The 17,462-nt window shown below is 39.4% G+C and overlaps 1 protein-coding gene across 25 annotated transcripts in view; it reads left to right on the forward strand.

Moving 5' to 3' along the window:
- Positions 1-17,462, forward strand: part of LOC128616309 (uncharacterized) — a 250,341-nt gene that overhangs the window by 102,034 nt on the left and 130,845 nt on the right. For 15 of the 25 annotated variants that reach the window (XM_053638889.1, XM_053638893.1, XM_053638880.1 and 12 more), the window contains 8 exons: positions 667-783; positions 1,186-1,302; positions 6,633-6,683; positions 6,924-8,693; positions 9,069-9,263; positions 10,617-10,790; positions 12,204-12,377; positions 17,140-17,313. In XM_053638889.1, coding sequence (XP_053494864.1) covers positions 667-783; positions 1,186-1,302; positions 6,633-6,683; positions 6,924-8,693; positions 9,069-9,263; positions 10,617-10,790; positions 12,204-12,377; positions 17,140-17,313 — 2,772 coding nt within the window. The remainder of the gene's footprint in view (positions 1-666; positions 784-1,185; positions 1,303-6,632; positions 6,684-6,923; positions 8,694-9,068; positions 9,264-10,616; positions 10,791-12,203; positions 12,378-17,139; positions 17,314-17,462) is intronic. The other 10 variants (XM_053638892.1, XM_053638895.1, XM_053638883.1 and 7 more) reach the window with 9 other exon arrangements.

The following is a 17,462-nucleotide window of genomic DNA, read 5'->3' on the forward strand; positions in this document are numbered from 1 at the left end:
AAAGCTGATTAATTCATTTGTTGTCACACGGCTGGATTACTGTAATGCCGTTTTAACCGGAGTTTCTAAAACGGCAATTAACAAATTGCAATATGTTCAAAACTCTGCCGCCCGGATCCTGACAGGAACCAGGAAATGTGACCATATTACTCCTGTTTTGAAGTCCTTACACCGGCTCCAGGTCAGGTTCCGTGTCCATTTTAAGATCATGATGTTGACATACAAGGCATTACATGGATTGGCTCCGTAATACTTATCTGGCTTATTAATCCCTTACACCCCAAATCGCAGACTGCGCTCCTCACAGTGTAATCTGTTAACTGTTCCACAAACGCACCTAAAATCTATGGGTGACAGGACTTCTGTCTCTGCTCCTTCACTTTGGAACTCTCTTCCTCCTGAACTCAGGGAAGCCCAGACTCTTGGCATTTTTAAAGCTCTTCTCAAGACACACTTTTTTAAACTTGCATTCGACTGCTGATGTCTTCTTAGATTGTTTTATAATTATTTTTATTATTAATGTTGTTGTTTTTGTTCTTATTAACTTTTATTTGTTTTATTTTTCTGTGGACTGTGATTTTATGTACAGCGCTTTGAGAAACTGCTTTAAAGGAAACTGCTTTATAAAATAAAGTTTATTATTATTATTATTATTATGTTGTACAGTAAACTACAGAGAAAGAGATCAGACTCCCCAGAACCCAGCTGTATCTCCATGAAGAGTGATGAATCTATGGATCCTCCTGGGAACTTTAGAAATAAAGACTCCTCGTCTGTACACAGGTAACATCCCATAATTCTCATAGTTAAAGTCACGGCAGAGAGAAAGGCCGTGTTGCACATTCTTTTATCCAGTCCAGGGTCAGTAGCAGCATTCTGATATTTATCGGTGTATTCTATACTTTAATTAGACTCTAATGCTGCTACAGTACTTTCACTGAACATTTTAGAGTAATAAATATCAATAAATGTGCAGTTCAGTGTTTCACAGTGTCATATACGTAATATATGAAGTAAATGTATCTTGATGTGACAGTAAAAGTAATAGTAATGACAAAATAATTAACACAACCAATAAAGACTGTACATTCCACTGTTCATTATTAGAGCAAATTAACTCAAATTAACAAGTCAGTCAATATCTGTAAATCGTGTATATAAAGAACTTTCTATAATGTTGTACAGTAAACTACAGAGAGAGAAATCAGACTCCCCAGAACCCAGCTGTGTCTCCATGAAGAGTGATGAGTCTATGGATCCTCCTGGGAACTTTAGAAATAAAGACTCATCATCTGTACACAGGTAACATCCCATAATTCTCATAGTTAAAGTCACAGTAATGTCTGGAGGAAATTAGAATTATGAAAATAATATAATGTACATAAACACCAGACTATAAAATTTCATAAAACAGAAGCAAGTATTCAACACTGATTCTAAAATGAACAGGAAGTGCAAAGTAACAACATTGTTGTTTTGTGCTAAAATCCAGGCACCATTGAGATCACGGTTACTTGGACGTGTCTCCATGAAGAGTGATGTGTCTGAGTATTTCTGTAAAATATAATAGAAAATGGAGACTCTTTATATGAACACAGGCACTGATTATTTACCATAAATCATATAACTGACATTACAGAGTTTATTAATAATAATAATCACAATCAGCATTTTCCTCAATTTAATCATCTCACCTCCCAAAATCATGACAGTGGGTCTACTGATAACTAAATTGTCCCTACAGGTGACGGACTGAATCTCATCCACAGTGTCGTATAATTCTGGATAGAGTTACAGATTTTTATACCTGTGAACCTTTCTAGCAGGTTTTTAAAATAATAATGATCTGTATCTGCATCCATTCAGGACACATTATCTGTTCATTCTGAATGATGTCCTCATGTTCTGTTACAACCATAATGACCATATACAGTCCCCTCCACAAGTATTGGAACAGCGAGGCCAGTACTTTCACTTTTGCTATACACTGAAGACATTTGGGTTGGAGATAAAAGATGAATGAGACGATAGATCAGAATTTCAGCTTTCATTTCCTGCATGATAAGGTGCCATGTTCTAAGTTATTTAACACATCTAGATGTAAATAAAGATAAAGTCTAGAAAACTTCAAATTAAAACGGACACATTTTTCTTCAGGTCCACAATGTTGGTGATGTTGTATTTAGCAGTGTGTGTTCTAAATTTTAATGCCCTTACTACAATTGTTTTTTTTCCAGTTTTATTTTTATTGAACATTTCTGCTGAACATCACCTTTTCTCTTCTCTCCTCCCCTCCCTTTCCCGAATATTCCATTGAGAAGAAAAAAAAAACAAATTGAGCAACACACAGCAGTAAACATTCACAGGTTTTTTTTTCTTTTTATACTAACAAAGGAAAACAAAATTAAAAGTTTTTAACTAGCAGACTTTTAATTTAGCAGACTTCCAATGCAACAGTAGGGAACGTCTTGCTATAAGGGATGTGAAAGCAATAACATCCTTTTGTATCGAGCTCAATGGAACTGAGTCATCAGGAATCCCAAATACAGCAATCAATGGACAAGGCTTTAAATCTACCCTGAGAATAGTGGACATGATGGTAAAGAAACCAGACCAAAAACCATGGAGATCAGGGCAGAAGAAAAACATATGGCCAAGATGGCAGGGAGAGCCATGGCATTTATCACACCTGTCCTCTACATCCGGATACATCACAGAAAGTCTCGGCTTGGACAGATGGACTCTGAGTAAAACTTTGAACTGTGTAAGTCCAAGACGAGCACAAGAAGTGGTAGACTGTACCCTCCCTATAGCATGTTCCCAACACTCCTCACTTATCTGTACTCCTAACTCCGTTTCCCACGCATTCCTAATTTTCTTACTCGACTCACCACCTAGCGCCAGAATAACATCATAAATCCTAGAAATCATTCCTCTCTGATGCGGATTTTTGAAAACAAGCTTTCCCAAGCCTGTTCAGGAGGCGCAGAGGGGAAATCAGGAAAACATCTAGAAACGAAATTCCGAATTTGAAAATACCGAAAAAAATGCATCACAGGGAGGTCATAAGTGGATGCCAGATTGGCAAAGCTATCAAACACACCATCGGCATACAGATTTTTAACTTGTTTAATACCCTTGTCATACCATACTGAAAATGTGGAGTCCAAACACGATGGAGGAAATAGATGGTTGTTGACTAAAGGACCCAAAGAGGATGCACCTACAAATTTAAAGCGCCGTCTAAATTGATACCAAGTCATAAGTGTGTTGAGGACAACTAGATTATCAGTATATAGGGAGAGTTTTGTAGGTAAAGAGGAGTAAAGCAAAGCAGGTAAAGAGGATTCCGTACAAGAAGATAGTTCCAATTTACACCAAGAAGATCCAGGAGATTTAATCCTGTAGCAAAGTTTATGAATGTGCGCAGCCCAGTGATAGAATTATGGGTAATGCAAGTCCTCCACTGAGTCTACATTTCTGCAATAAAGATTTCCTAACCCTTGGTGGATTCCCTCCCCAAATAAATGTGCTAATTATCTTATCCAATGAATCGAGAATTCATTCAATCGAAATTCAATCGAAAAATCAAGAATGATTTTGGCAGAGAAAGAGGAACTTGCTGGAAGAAAAGAAACTTCGGTAATATATACATTTTGACGACATTGATCCTGCCAATTAGAGAAAGGGGTAAGTTACCCCAACTCTGAATGTTAGATTTAACCTTTGAGATAAGGGGAGTGAAGTTAGCTGATGAAAGATTAGATAAAGAGCGTGTCACGTTGATACCTAGGTATTTAAACCCTGACTGACTAAATCGAAACAGTAGATCTGACTGTTGGAGAGAAAATGCTGCAGTATTGACAGGAAAACAGTCGCTTTTATCTGAATTTAATTTATAACCAGAGACAACACCGAAGGACTCCAGAACACCCGAGACAGCTGGCATAGAGGCAACAGGATCGGTTACATACAATAACAAATCATCAGCACATAGCGACAATTTGTATTCTACACCGTATCGAACTATTCCTTTAAACAAGGGAGAAGATTTTAGTGCAGTAGACAGCGGCTCGATAGCGACAGCAAAAAGCAGAGGGGATAAAGGACAGCCTTGACGACACCCTCGTCCGAGAGCAAAATAATCCGAATAAATATCATTTGTCTGAACCCTGGCATTAGGGGATGAGTAAAGGAGGCTAATCCAAGAAATAAATTTATCCCCAAATCCGAACTTCCTCAAGACTGCAAACAAATACTCCCACTCAACCCTGTCAAATGCTTTTTCAGCATCTAATGAAATCACAATCTCAGGGAGCACAGACGAATGCTTTGAATAAATTATATTAAAGAGTGCACGGGTATTGAAAAACAATTGACGTCCCTTTATAAAACCGTTCTGCTCTTCAGGTATAATATAAGGGAGTACATTCTCTAAACGAGATGCCATTACTTTCGCCAACACCTTCACATCTGCATTAAGCAGAGACAGCGGTCTATAAGAACCGCAGGAGGACGGATCCTTACCCTCCTTAAGAAGCAGAGCTATAGTGGTTTGTGTCAATGTTGGAGGCAAAGACCCACATTCCAAAGATTCGTTGAACATAGCCAAAAGCAATGGAGCTAGTTTTCCAATAAACGTTTAAAAAATTCAACTGGAACCCCGTCCGGGCCAGGAGCTTTGTTAGATTGCATAGTTTTAACTGAAATTAAAATTTCTTCAAGAGAGAGTGGGGAGTCCAGTTGCATAGCAGTATTCAAATTAATAACAGGGTTACAAAGGTTTTGAAGAAATGCATTCACTTTAGTATTGTCTGTAGGAAATTCGGATTTATAAAGCGAAGAGTAAAACGATTTAAAAGTAGCATTAATTTCCATGGGATCTGTAGTGACAATATTAGAAGTGTTTTTTATACTAGGTATATACTAGTTATACTGTTTTTTATACTAGACGGGAAGTGGCCTGTCGCCGTAGCTGATGTGCCAGTAAATGACTCGGCTTGTCGCCGTGTTCATAATATGAACCACGAGTACGTAACAACAAGCGTTCCGCCTCTTTAGTCGAAATAAGATTAAATTCTGCCTGCAAGTCGAGACGCTGTTTAAGAAGTTCTGGAGAGGGGTTCAGTGCACATCTCTGATCGAGGTTACTGATCGCAGATGTAAGTTCATTAACCCCAGCAGTGCGTTTTTCATTACAGCGAGCAGAATAAGAAATAATCTGCCCTCTGATATAGGATTGAAGTGTCTCCCATAACAATGAATAAGAGGTGGAGTCATTCTGACTGAAGAAAAGAAAGTCATCAATAGAAGTAGAAATTAACTCAGAATTCACTGTCTGCTAAAAGAAGAGAATTAAATCTCCAAGGCGGTGGGCTACGTTTATAAATAGAAAGATGAATATCTAATTGTAGAGGCGCATGGTCAGAAATTACAATACCCAGATAGAAGAAACTACACAAGAATCAAGAGTGCTGTCTATAAAAAATCATCAATCCTCGAATAGGAATGATGCACCTGGGAGAAGAAAGAGAACTTTTTAAGAGAGGGGTTACGGGATCTCCAGGGATCAACGAGACCGTTCTGACACATAAAATCGGAAAATGTTTTAGACATCGCAGATTGATTCAGAGTACGGGGATTAGACCGATCTAAGTTTGGGTCAGTTACACAGTTTAAATCTCCACCGAAAATCAACAGGTGAGTATTTAAGAAAGGGAGATTGCTCAACAATCTATTAGCAGATTCCACATCATCAAAGTTTGGAGCGTATACATTTACCAACAACACCTGTCTTTGCGTCAGAGTACCAGCAGCTATAATATATCTACCGTTCACATCAGCGATAACGTTAGTGGATGAAAACTGTGACCTTTTGTCAATTAAAATACCGACCCCTCTTGCTTTTGAATTAAAGTTCGAGTGGAAGACTTGACTCACACAAGGCAGTGTAATCTTTGATGATCTTTAATACGTAGGTGCGTCTCCTGTAAAAATACTATATTGGAGTTTAAACGTTTCAAATGTGTAAAAACCTTAGATCTCTTGACAGGATTACCCATACCTCTGATGTTCCAACTAATAAATCTTAAAGGCGTGTCTGTCCCAGCTATGCTGGGATCCATATTACTACTAACCATTTAAATAACGTAAACCATAGGAATATAAATAGCCAATTAGAGCCGAAGTGCATCCCTGAGAATCTCCTGGAACTCCTTTTTAAAAATATCGGCAATGTCCTTCCTCAGTAAAGCCAGCAGCTCAAGCTTGAGTGCGGCGAAGTCAGGGATACCGCTCGGCAACGCGGATGCGGATTCAGGGGGAGAAGGGGGCTCGCTCGCGGCGCGCACCCTCGGCCCCAGTCGTGTCTGAATGCTACCACGAGTTTCGTGTTCTTTCCAGACATTTTAACGAGCCACAAAATTAAAAGTGCAAACAAGGGAAAGAAGTAGAATAAGTCAAAATATATTATATGACCAAAAAGTGCTAATTAATTACAATTTTAATCGAAATCAGCAGGAGCCTCCAACTTCGCGTCTTACTCCGTCGAACTCCGAATTCGAACCCCCACTACAATTGTTTTTAAAGTGATGAAAGTTATTGTCTTTAACAGCTACAGTTTTTATTCCCAGTGTTCTACAGAAGTCAGGAGACAGAAGAGAAAAGAACATCACAGCTACAGGGTAAGATCAAACCCAACAACATGACTGTGACACTGACGCGCTGGTATTATAAACATCTCTGCTGTTATTTCCTGCAGAGTGATTAGATTATAGAACACATGCTGTAGAATAAGGCAAATACACAGTGAGAACATCATAAAGAATGGTTATCTGTGGTAACAGTCAGAAAAAAGTGTGATCTTAAACTCTAATAATTAGACCCCATGTCTCACCATGTCTTCCTTCTTCACCCTGTCACAGACACGACCCAGAACCTGCTGCTGTAAATGAATTCCAGGAAAAGTTCAAATTAAATCTGGTGAAGAAGTTTCAGTGTTTAAATGGAGTGATGATAAACCCGGAAAACCGAAGACTCCTGAATGAGATCTACACAGAGCTCTACATCACCGAGGGAGACAGTGGAGACGTCAATAAAGAACATGAGGTGAGACAGATCGAGGCAGTATCCAGGAGAACAACAACAGAGGAAACACCGATCAAATGCAGTGACATCTTTAAGCCCTTATCTGATCACGACAAACCCATCAGAACTGTGCTGACAAAGGGAGTCGCTGGCATCGGAAAAACAGTTTCTGTGCAGAAGTTCATTCTGGACTGGGCTGAAGGGAAAGTAAATCAGGACGTCCAGCTCATGTTTCCACTTCCTTTCAGAGAGCTGAATTTGATGAAGGACCAGAAACTGAGTCTGATGGATCTCCTTCATGTCTGTTTTAAGGAGACAAAAGAAACAGAAATGTCCAGTTTGGAAAAGGTTCTGTTCATTTTTGATGGATTGGACGAGTGTCGTTTTCCTCTGGATTTCCAGAACACAGAGAGAGTGTGTGATGTAACTGAATCAGCATCAGTGCATGTGCTGCTGATAAACCTGATCAAAGGGAATCTGCTTCCCTCTGCTCTCATCTGGATCACCTCCCGACCCGCAGCAGCTGATCAAATCCCCTCTGAGTGTGTCCATCGAGTCACAGAGGTACGAGGGTTCAGTGACCCACAGAAGGAGGAGTACTTCAGGAAGAGGATCAGTGATCAGAGCCTGGCCAATAACATCATCACACACCTGAAGTCATTAAGAAGCCTCTACATCATGTGCCACATCCCAGTCTTCTGCTGGATTTCAGCCACTGTTCTAGAGAGATTGTTGGATGAAGCAGAGAGCGGAGAGATGCCCAAGACTCTGACTCAAATGTACACGCGCTTCCTCATCATTCAGACAAACATCATAAGAGAAAAGTACTCAAAGAAGCAGGAGAGTGATGAAGAAATGCTTCTCAAACTGGGAAAACTGGCTTTTCAGCAGCTGATGAAAGGCAACCTGATCTTCTATGAGGAAGACCTGAGAGAGTGTGGCATTGATGTGAGAGAAGCAGCAGTGTACTCAGGTGTGTGTACTCAGATCTTCAGAGAAGAGTTTGGGCTTCACCAGAGTAAAGTGTACTGCTTTGTTCATCTGAGCATTCAGGAGCATCTCGCAGCTCTGTATGTGCACCTGACATGCATGAAGGAAAAGAGAAATGTTCTTGAACAGAGTCGGGACTTTAAGACAATTTCAGATGTCCACAAGAGTGCTGTAGATCAGGCCTTAAAGAGTGAGACTGGACATCTGGATCTTTTCCTCCGCTTTCTTCTGGGTCTCTCACTGGAGTCCAATCAGAAACTCTTACGTGCCTTAGTAACACATACAGGAAGTAGCTCCCAGACAGGAAAGAGGAACACAGTACAGTACATCAAGGAGATGATCAGTGAAGATACCCCTACAGAGAAAGCCATCAATCTGTTCCACTGTCTGAATGAACTGGGGGACAATTCTCTAGTGGAGGAAATCCAACGCTACCTGAAATCTGGAAAACAAAGTGAACTCTCTTCTTCACAGTGGTCTGCTCTGGTGTTTGTCTTACTGACATCAGCAGAGGAGCTGGAGGAATTTGACCAGAGTAAATATATCTCTACAGATAAAATAAGAGAGGAGATTCTTGTGAAGGTGATGCCTGTGATTGCAGCATCCAGAAAAGCAATGTAAGTAAATCTGAATAGAACTGTTCTACTGTTACAGTGTTAAGAGAACAAATCAAATGTCTTAGCTGTTCAGATCAATCTAACTCTTCATGACACTTTAGACTCTTTCTTTTCTCCTATTAATAACATTTTAGATCAGACTCTTGCTTTCCCATTTGGTGTCCCGGATCTTATACTCCATGTTTATACAATGTGTGTGTGATGATGTACGCAGCTGAAAACTCCCACCAAGCCGAATCTGAACAGCTCTGACTGTGTGGGACTTTTGTCTAACTGATGTTTGTGCTTTTGAAACTGAGAAGTTTCAGTGAAAGCTTTGAGGACTTGTTTGATAATTTGCATTACTGTTAGTTCATTATGTATTATTTCCTTCAGTATCAGGTGTGATACAATTCAAAACAGTGGTTGGTCAGCTCTGGCCTCAGTGCTCAGCTCAGAAACCTCCAATCTGAGAGAACTGCATCTGACTGTGGATACACTGGATCTGACTGAGAGTGATCTAGGAGCCTCAGGAGTGAAGCGTGTCTCTGCTCTACTGGAGAATCCTCAGTGTAAAGTAAAAAATCTGAAGTAAGATCATCTCTCTGAGAGACACAGTACTCACTAAAAGCTGCAGTTAATAGTTGTGTACAGTTCTGTTTTTTCAGTTAAATCAGTACAACATACAGAACAAATATATTAGTCATTAAACATATCACTTGTGCATTAAAGTAATAATTAAATGCACTTAGATATGTGTATAAAAACACATTTATACAGAGATTTAAAAAAAACCCTGACTCGTTACTTTTAACATAAACCAGCAGTAGTTTTACACCATAATTGTTCAGTATTAATAATTAGGGATGCACCGAATGTTCGGCAACCGAAATTATTCGGCCGAAAATAGCAAAAAAAGCATTTTCGGTGTTCGGCCGAATAAGTGAAAATGCCGAATAAATTTGACCGAGCAATGGCGTGTTTGATGACGCAACCAGAGTGAGACCTGCGAATGTCACGACCTCGATGAGGGACCGCGCACATGCACGAACTACGTGCTCGACGCACGAGCTCTTCGGATGTTTACTTTTTTGTTTCTGTTCCGGAGAGTTCTGTCACGTCGCGAGACGTAAGGGAGTAGAGTACGGAAGCAGGTAAAGACGTATTTATTTAAGGACAGGCAGACACATCCAAATCATAATCCAAAAAACTCAAGACAGGCAAAGGGACTAAATGAACTAATCTATAGTTTAAACTAACTAAATCTATCAAGGAACAAGAACATTAACAACGTATCTAACTCTACTATATCTACTATAACACTCGGCGAGGTGTACAGGGGCGCGAGCGGTACATATCCCCAATATAATCAGCCCTGTAGAACCCAATGGAACCATTTTCCGCACACTTTTTAATGCACTTTTTAATGCACTTTTTTGTTGTAGTCTACAGAGTGTTCCATTCTTTCAGCAGTCAGTCATAGGCCTAACATCGGCTATTCAAGGGGCTCAAAGATGACCACATCAAAATATTTTCATTTTACTCATTTATTTATTTAAAGTTATATTGTGCCTTGTTGGTAGCCTGTGCCTGCAGGAATGAAAAAAAAAAAGTTCAGTGTTAAAATAAATATTTTGAAATTGTAGTTTTTGTAATTTATTTTTTTCTTTGAAAAGCAAGACAAAACAGTAAAAAGCACATTTTGACTATTGAATTTATGCAGTGGTGAAAAAAATGGCAAAATAAATGGAAAAAAAACACGAAAAAACATGTTCGGTTTCGGCTTCGGCCAAGAATTTTCATTTCGGTGCATCCCTGTTAATAATATCTTGTGATTGGACAAGAGAAGGGAGACAGTCCAACATAACACACATCATCTTTACAGTAAGTTTTAAACCAAGATGAAAATGTGTTGATGAAGAGTGTGTCATTGTGTCTCTGCAGGCTGAGTAGGTGTGATATCTCAGATGAAGGCTATGCTGCTCTGGCTTCAGCTCTGAAATCAAACCCCTCACACCTGAGAGAACTGATTCTGTCTGATAATAAACTAGGAGACTCAGGAGTGAAGAGTCTCTCTGCTGTACTGGAGAATCCTCTCTGTAAACTGGAGATACTGGGGTAAGATCATCTCTCTGAGAGTCACATGACCTGCTCCTCAGTAAGACACATTCTCTAATAGTGAGACTGAAGCAGAGGTTTTAGGTTCATCATCAATGTCCTGAGGAGGAAGATTGTTTCTTTTCACTGCACACTGATGATCTGTCACAGAGTCTTTGGGTCAGATGTACGTATGTGAGAAGCTGCAGCACAAAACGTGACTTGATGCGACTGCAATGTGTCTAAAATTACTGTGAAATTTACTACAACACTGTAACTAATCACACAAACTGCAGCTCAGACACAAACTAAATACACTGTGTGTGATGCAGGGTTTAAATGCAGCAGTGAAATGGTGCAAATGATCTCAATATATAGAAATTTATCAATTAAAATGAGAAGTTAGTCATAGAACTTAACACATCAATACATTTTATGTGTAAAACTTTCAATAAATGATTTGTAATTAAAAATGGAATCACTATGAAGAGGGTTGCCAGATCTGTTTTACAGAAGCAGCCCAATGGACTTCACTGTGAATTTATCAGGAGTGAAGTGTCTCATTGTGTTAAGTTCTATGACATTAACGTCTCTTTTTAATTGATAAATTCTATATTTTGAGATCATTTGCACCATTTCCCTGCTGCATTTAAACCCTGCATCACACACAGTGTATTTAGTTTGTGTCTGAGCTGCAGATTGTGTGATTAGTTACAATGTTGTGAGACACTTTCATGATTAATTTTATTTGTCTTAATTTATGGGTTGGTATTGGCTCACTTTTTTATATTCTTTAATAAACTCCAATATTATAAAACATCTGGTTTTCACAAATGTTCTCAGTGGTGCTCTTAGTCCCTGATCTAGTGAACTAGCATGAGGATGTGTTTTTGATAGAAACTCCAAAGAACTTCTAGAAGTCTCTCTGGATAAAGGAGTCTGCTAAACGCTGTAAACATGTTCAAAATAAACAGTTTAAACTCAACTGGATATTATATAAAATTACAATATATAGTATATACATTTTCATTAATCCATGCAAATGATATGATTTGAAGTTGATCAAGTCAAGGTTTACATTCGTTAGTCTGGGGCTCAAGCTGGGAAATGTGAAGAAAAGAATTTGACTGTGCTGTAATGTATATGTGATAAATAAAGACTTCTTCTTATGTATAAATGTACACACACTCAGGAGCACGAGTAGAATACGAATGAACAGGATTTTCATGAACACCAAATTTCTTGTGTAAACGCTCGTACAAACGATTTACACACAAACCCGTTCATATCCAGTTTTATAAATGAGGCACATTGTTAATTAGAATAAACAGATGATATTAAATCCTCATGTCATTCTGAATAATAAAATCCCACACATCATCTTTAAAGTAATGAAAATGTGTTGATGAAGAGTGTGTCATTGTGTCTCTGCAGGTTGTGGAGGTGTGGTGTCTCAGATGAAGGCTGTGCTGCTCTGACTTCAGCTCTGAGATCAAACCCCTCACACCTGAGAGACCTGGATCTGTCTGAGAATAAACTAGGAGACTCAGGAGTGAAGAGTCTCTCTGCTGTACTGGAGAATCCTCTCTGTAAACTGGAGAAACTGTGGTAAGATCATCTCTCTGAGAGTCACATGACCTGCTCCTCAGTAAGACACATTCTCTAATAGTGAGACTGAAGCAGAGGTTTTAGGTTCATCATCAATGTCCTGAGGAGGAAGATTGTTTCTTTTCACTGCACACTGATGATCTGTCACAGAGTCTTTGGGTCAGATGTACGTATGTGAGAAGCTGCAGCACAAAACGTGACTTGATGCGACTGCAATGTGTCTAAAATTACTGTGAAATTTACTACAACACTGTAACTAATCACACAAACTGCAGCTCAGACACAAACTAAATACACTGTGTGTGATGCAGGGTTTAAATGCAGCAGGGAAACGGTGCGAATGATCTCAAAATATAGAATTTATTTATTAAAATGAGAAGTTAATGTTATAGAACTTAAAAGGTAAAAAAAATGGAACATTTGATTTTTAAATAAAAATGGAGTCACTATGAAGAGGGTTGCCAGATCTGCTTTACAGAAGCAGCCCAATGGGCTCATACTTACTTACTTTTTTCCGTCTGGGGAACACAGACCACTGACGACCTTCCACCATCTTTCACAGTTCCAGTATTCTCAGATCCGTTTCAGGCCTCATTCATACGTGGAAATAAATCTGATATGAATTGGATATGTGCATTTGCGTCTGCCATGTAATCAGACAGATCGGATATTCCCCTGACAATGCGAGTCATACATCATTGAAAAAGCGACAGTGGCGAATGTCGTCAACTCAGGTGGACACCAACCGCGAAAACACAACTCTCGACAAGGGCTCTCTTCTTTTTTCTGCGCTTAAGAGACCGGTGTTTTGCTGATCTTTAAATACGGTGTGGAAAACAAAAGCTTGTATTATATTTTCGTCTGCGTCAGTTGCAGCATTTTTAGTTCCTTTTCAGCCTAAGATTCCGGTGACGTCTACCTCGGGTTGTTTCACGAGGTGTATAGTGTAAATGCAGATATCGGATATGGGTCACTTTTTAAAAGAAGATGTAAGCGGGTCGTCAAGACCTGCAGAGAAAATGCAGCCAAAAGTCGCTCTGGATAAAGGAGTCTGATAAACGCTGTAAACATGTTAAAAATAAACAGTTTTAAACTCACAGGATATTCCAGATATAAAATTACAGTAATCCATGCAATTATAAGTTAAGGCAAATTATTCAATCAATTTTATTTATATAGTGCTTTTTACAATAGACATTGTCTCAAAGCAGCTTTACAGAAATATATAAACACGGTATACAGATATTAAAAGTGTGAATTTATTCCAGTGAACAAGCCAGTGGCAAGGAAAAACTCGCTAAGATGTTAAGAGGAAGAACCTTGAGAGGAACCAGACTCAGAAGGGAACCCATCCTCATCTGGGTAACAACAGATAGTGTGAAAAAGTTCATTATGGTTTTATATGAATTCTGTTTGGCCTAGAAGCAGCCGTAGTCCCAGCAATCTGGAATTGGAGTAGATGAGAGCTCCATCCAGAGGCAGGACATCCGAAACGGATCAGGCAGGTCCGGAGAGCAGAGAGGATCAGGATCTCTAGTATCTCCATAAAATCGTGTGTGGATCGACAGAAGGAGAGAGGGAAGAAGAGATTATTAGGACTGTGCTTAGCGTAACAGAAAGTCTAGTCAGGGTAGGCTTGAGTAAACAAATATGTTTTAAGCCTAGACTTAAACACTGAGACTGTGTCTGAGTCCCGAACACTAATTGGAAGACTGTTCCATAACTGTGGGGCTCTATAAGAGAAAGCTCTTCCCCCTGCTGTAGCCTCCGCTATTCGAGGTACCAACAAATAGCCTGCATCTTTTGATCTAAGTAGGCGTGGCAGATCATAGAAAACCAAAAGGTCGCTTAGATACTGTGGTGCGAGACCATTTAGTGCTTTATAGGTTAATAATAGTATTTTATAATCAGTGCGAGATTTCAACTGTAAGCCAATGCAGTGTGGATAAGATCGGGGTGATGAGGTCGTATCTTCTAGTTCTAGTTAGGACTCTAGCAGCTGCATTCTGGATTAACTGGAGTTTGTTTATGCTCCTACTGGAACATCCAGACAGTAAGGCATTACAGTAATCTAGTCTAGAGGTGACGAATGCATGAACTAATATTTCTGCATCATGTAGTGACAATATATTTCTTATCTTAGAAATATTTCTGAGATGAAAGAAGCCTGTCCTAGTAATATTATCTACATGAGCATCAAATGATCGACTGGAGTCAATAATCACTCCAAGGTCTTTTACTGCTGCACATGATGAAACAGAAAGAACATCCAGAGTAACCATGTGATCAGAAAGATTACTTCTAGCTACACGTGGTCCTAATACAAGTACTTCTGTCTTATCAGAGTTAAGTAAAAGGAAGTTAGTTAGCCTGCAATGGACTGGCACCCTGTCCAGGGTGTACCCCGCCTTGTGCCCGATGCTCCCTGAGATAGGCTCCAGGCTCCCCGCGACCCTGAAAAGGAGTAAGCGGTAGAAGATGGATGGATGGAAGTTAGTTAGCATCCAACATCTAATGTCCTTTACACATTCTTCAACTTTACTAAGCTGCTGTCTGTCCTCTGGCTTCGCTGAAACATACAGCTGTGCATCATCAGCATAACAGTGGAAGATAATTCCATGTTTATGAATAATTTGACCTAGAGGTAGCATATATAAAGTAAAAAGCAGTGGGCCTAAACAGAACCTAGTGGAACACCAAATTTAACGTCGGTCTGTGTGGAGAAGTCTTCATTTACATCTACGAACTGATACGATCGGTCAGATAAGACCTGAGCCAAGAGAGGACTGTTCCCTTAATGCCAACAACATTTTCTAATCTATCAAGGAGAATAGTATGATCTATAGTATCAAAAGCTGCTCTAAGGTCGAGTAACACAAGCAGCGAGACACAACCCTGATCAGAGGTCAGTAGTAGGTCATTTACTACTTTAACCAGCGCTGTCTCTGTGCTATGATGAGGTCTAAATCCTGACTGATACATTTCATGAATGTTCCTGTGTAAGTACGAGCATAGCTGCTGTGCTACAACCTTTTCTAAGATCTTGGAGATGAAGGGGAGATTTGATATCGGTCTATAGCTGGACAGTTGAGAGGGGTCAAGGTCAGGTTTTTTAATCAGGGGTTTAATAACTGTTAATTTAAGTGATTTAGGTACATAGCCAGTGCTATGGGAAGAATTGATTATATTTAAAAGCAATTCAATTACTCCAGGACAAATCTGTTTAAAGAAACATGTAGGTACAGGATCTAGTATGCAAGTTGATGAATTGGCTGAAGAGATTAATGAAGCTAGTTCGGTCTCTCTAAGGGGAGTAAAACATTCTAAACATTGATCTGATATTGCTATATTATCATCTACAGGGTTAGTTATAATACTGTCTGGTTTTAATTTAATAGACTGAATTTCACATCTAATATTTTCAACTTTACCAATAAAAAATTTCATCAAACCTTCACTGCTATGTAATGATTGAGTGTTTCTCTCTGTAGTGGTTTTATTCCTAGTTAGTTTTGCTACTGTGTTGAATAGGAATCTAGAATTGTTTTGTTATCTCCTATTAAGGTGGAGAGAGAGACTTTTCTAGCATCGCTAAGAGATTGTCTATAGTTCAGTAGACTCTCCTTCCATGCTGTTTGAAATATCACCAGTTTGGTTTTGGTCATTTACGTTCTAGTTGTCGAGAGGTCTGTTTTAAGGTTCGCGTTTGATCGTTATACCAGGGTGCTAGTTTTTTCTCTAATTTTCTTTTGAGTGGAGCCACTCTATCCAGCGTGTAGCGGAGTGTTGACTCTAAGCATTCAGTCTCCTGATCGAGTTCCCTGGGATCAGACGGTGATCCAAATCTAAGTGATGTCTCTGGGAGGTTGTTTATGAAGCTCGGTGCAGTAGCTGATGTGAAAGTACGTTTTACGCGGTAGTGAGGCGAGGTGGAAATATTATGATCGATATGTATTATGAACGAGATAAGATAATGGTCTGAGACAACTTCAGACTGCGGAAAAATTACAATATTTTCTCTATTTAATCCGTCTGTTAGTATGAGGTCAAGAGTGTGACCACCATTATGAGTAGGTCCGATTACGTTCTGATTATCCCCTACTGAATCTAAGATGGACACAACCGCTGTTCTCAGAGGGTCTTCCGGGTTATCAAAATTATAAAAGAATTAAAGTTAAAGAATTAAATTTATGACTAGGTTTTGTGTGACGCCTAGATTTTGACTATGGATGAGACCAACACCTCCTCCTCTACCAGCTGAACGAGGCTGATGTACATAACTGTATCCAGGATTTATCATTATAATGGTTAAGGCTATGGGTTACTGATCAGAAGGTTGGGCCCTTGAGCAAGGCCCTTAACCCTATCTGCTCCAGGGGCGCTGTATCATGTCTGACCCTGCGCTCTGACTCCAACTTCCTAACAAGCTGGGAAATGTGAAGAAAAGAATTTGACTGTGCTGTAATGTATATGTGATAAATAAAGACTTCTTCTTATGTATAAATGTACACACACTCAGGAGCACGAGTAGAATACGAATGAACAGGATTTTCATGAACACCAAATTTCTTGTGTAAACGCTCGTACAAAACGATTTACACACAAACCCGTTCATATCCAGTTTTATAAATGAGGGACATTGTTAATTAGAATAAACAGATGATATTAAATCCTCATGTCATTCTGAATAATAAAATCCCACACATCATCTTTAAAGTAATGAAAATGTGTTGATGAAGAGTGTGTCATTGTGTCTCTGCAGGTTGTATAATTGTGGTATCTCAGATGAAGGCTGTGCTGCTCTGACTTCAGCTCTGAGATCAAACCCCTCACACCTGAGAGATTTGACTCTGTGTAGAAATAATCTAGGAGTCTCAGGAGTGAAGAGTGTCTCTGCTGTACTGGAGAATCCTCTCTGTAAACTGGAGATACTGAGGTAAGATCATCTCTCTGAGAGTCACATGACCTGCTCCTCAGTAAGACACATTCTCTAATAGTGAGACTGAAGCAGAGGTTTTAGGTTCATCATCAATGTCCTGAGGAGGAAGATTGTTTCTTTTCACTGCACACTGATGATCTGTCACA

This window comes from Ictalurus furcatus, chromosome 12 (assembly GCF_023375685.1).
Source record: "Ictalurus furcatus strain D&B chromosome 12, Billie_1.0, whole genome shotgun sequence".
NCBI lineage: Eukaryota > Metazoa > Chordata > Actinopteri > Siluriformes > Ictaluridae > Ictalurus > Ictalurus furcatus.